This window comes from Dendrobium catenatum, unplaced genomic scaffold (genome assembly GCF_001605985.2).
Source record: "Dendrobium catenatum unplaced genomic scaffold, ASM160598v2 fragScaff_scaffold_390, whole genome shotgun sequence".
Taxonomy (NCBI): domain Eukaryota; kingdom Viridiplantae; phylum Streptophyta; class Magnoliopsida; order Asparagales; family Orchidaceae; genus Dendrobium; species Dendrobium catenatum.
The window spans coordinates 3,832,782-3,834,423 of record NW_021318852.1 but is presented as its reverse complement, the minus strand read 5'-3'; the positions used below and the strand labels follow the sequence as shown (position 1 = coordinate 3,834,423).

Sequence of the window (1,642 nt, the reverse complement as noted above, 5' to 3'; positions counted from 1 at the left end):
TATTTATTTTTTAACTTTAAATAGTTTTATTGAAGTTAAAGAATGTATAGAAAAATATTAGAAGAAAGCTTCATTGTGGCGTCATGGTGGGCATCACCTTCCAGCTAATTCGATAAAAAAAACAATTATTATTAATATTATAATAAAAATATAAGTTCCTTTATTCAATTTATTCAGCATTAAAAATCATTATGTGTGAAGAAAATAACTCGAAGAAAACCTGACCGATCAACTGCTAAAACACAGAGGAACCGAGCTGTTAAACTGCCCAACAAACTCAGCCACCAGCTTCAACTTCCATTTCTATTACTACTTTAATCCATTAAGGGATGAATTAAAATGCAATCTTTAAACAAATTTGAGTTTCTTATTGGCTCAAAGAGTTAGGTAAGCTAATATAAACCAATAAACCAGCATAATTATATAAATATATATGCGATTTGCTTTTCCTTATGCTGGATCTTCCAACCTCCATTAATGGCTAAGCTTCTGCTCCTCTCAGGGCTCTCTGTAATCTTCACTGTGTTCTTAGCTTGTGAAGCCACTATCTTCATGGTCGGCGACTCCGCAGGCTGGGATACAAGCGCAGATCTCACTTCATGGCCAGTCAACAAAATTTTCTCTGTTGGTGATGTTTTATGTAAGTGATTTCTTCTTCCTCATTCAACTATTTAATCATTCGTTTTACATCACATAAGAGTGAATTTTCTGCTAAATTTTTATCAAAAACATACATATAAAGCAAATTAAAATAAAGTTTCTACCTTGCATGGATCAGTATTCCAATATTCCAATTATCACACAGTCAATCAAGTGGACAAAAATGGCTATGACACCTGCAATTCTTCAAATGCTTTACTGTCAAGGTCTGATGGGAATACTTCGATCTCCCTTTCTTCTTCTGGCGATATCTATTTCATTTGCTCAAAACTTCCGCACTGTTTTGGAGGAATGAAGCTTAAAGTTAACGTGAGGAGTAACCAGACTGGCGAGCCGCCAGCCGCATCGCCGGAGTCGTCTTCAACGAGTACTCTCCCTCGGAATCCGACGACGACGGCGAATGGTGACTTTTTGCCTCCTTTATTTGGTGGCGCAGATCATGCTGGAAGAGGCTGTGAATTGTTCATCACTCTGTGCTTCAATTTTGGAGCTTTGTGGTGGCTGTTCATGATGAGATTTTGAGTGAATGTAGAAAAAAAAGTTCATGATTTGAAGATGTTATATAGAAAATTTTTATTTTATTTTAGAGTATAGAGATTGTTAATTTGTAATTTGTTGGAATGATGGCTACTTTTTTGGGGTTTAAGATGTCATTTGTAGTGCCTTGAAGACACTGATGCTTTCAGCTTAATTTGGCTTGATTGTGATGGTTGGATTTGGTGATGAATTTTGCAATATGTTAATATTCACTAGAAAGTTATAATTGGAATTCATATCCGTAGATGAGAGTAGTGTCACCCACTAGCTTTTTATTGGTAGATTTTAGGTTTCGTTTGGGACAGGTTTCTTACCGCTTCTTAAAATAGTTTTTAATATAAAATTTTATTTTAAGTTGTGAGAAAGTTGTTCCAAACGAAAGCTGAGGCTTCGTTTGGGTCAATTTTAGATCATTATTTTTTTTCCTACTTTCAAGATATTTTTT

At 34.9% G+C, this 1,642-nt stretch overlaps 1 protein-coding gene across 1 annotated transcript; it reads left to right on the top strand.

Annotated features, from left to right (window-relative positions):
• Positions 1 to 252: 252 nt before the first annotated feature.
• LOC110107816 (uclacyanin-3) lies at positions 253 to 1,284 on the top strand. Its single transcript, XM_020838216.2, has 2 exons — positions 253 to 640; positions 779 to 1,284. The coding sequence occupies exons 1-2, from the start codon at positions 478 to 480 to the stop codon at positions 1,180 to 1,182; spliced, it is 567 nt and encodes a 188-aa protein (XP_020693875.1). The 5' UTR covers positions 253 to 477; the 3' UTR covers positions 1,183 to 1,284.
• Positions 1,285 to 1,642: the final 358 nt, after the last annotated feature.

What these genes read in the sequence shown, in the direction of transcription:
- LOC110107816 (XM_020838216.2), top strand. Translation starts at nt 478, where the DNA reads ATGGCTAAGCTTCTGCTCCTCTCAGGGCTCTCTGTAATCTTCACTGTG. An exon ending in CTCTGTTGGTGATGTTTTAT is followed by an intron (nt 641 to 778) that starts GTAAGTGATTTC and finishes TGCATGGATCAG; the next exon opens with TATTCCAATATTCCAATTAT.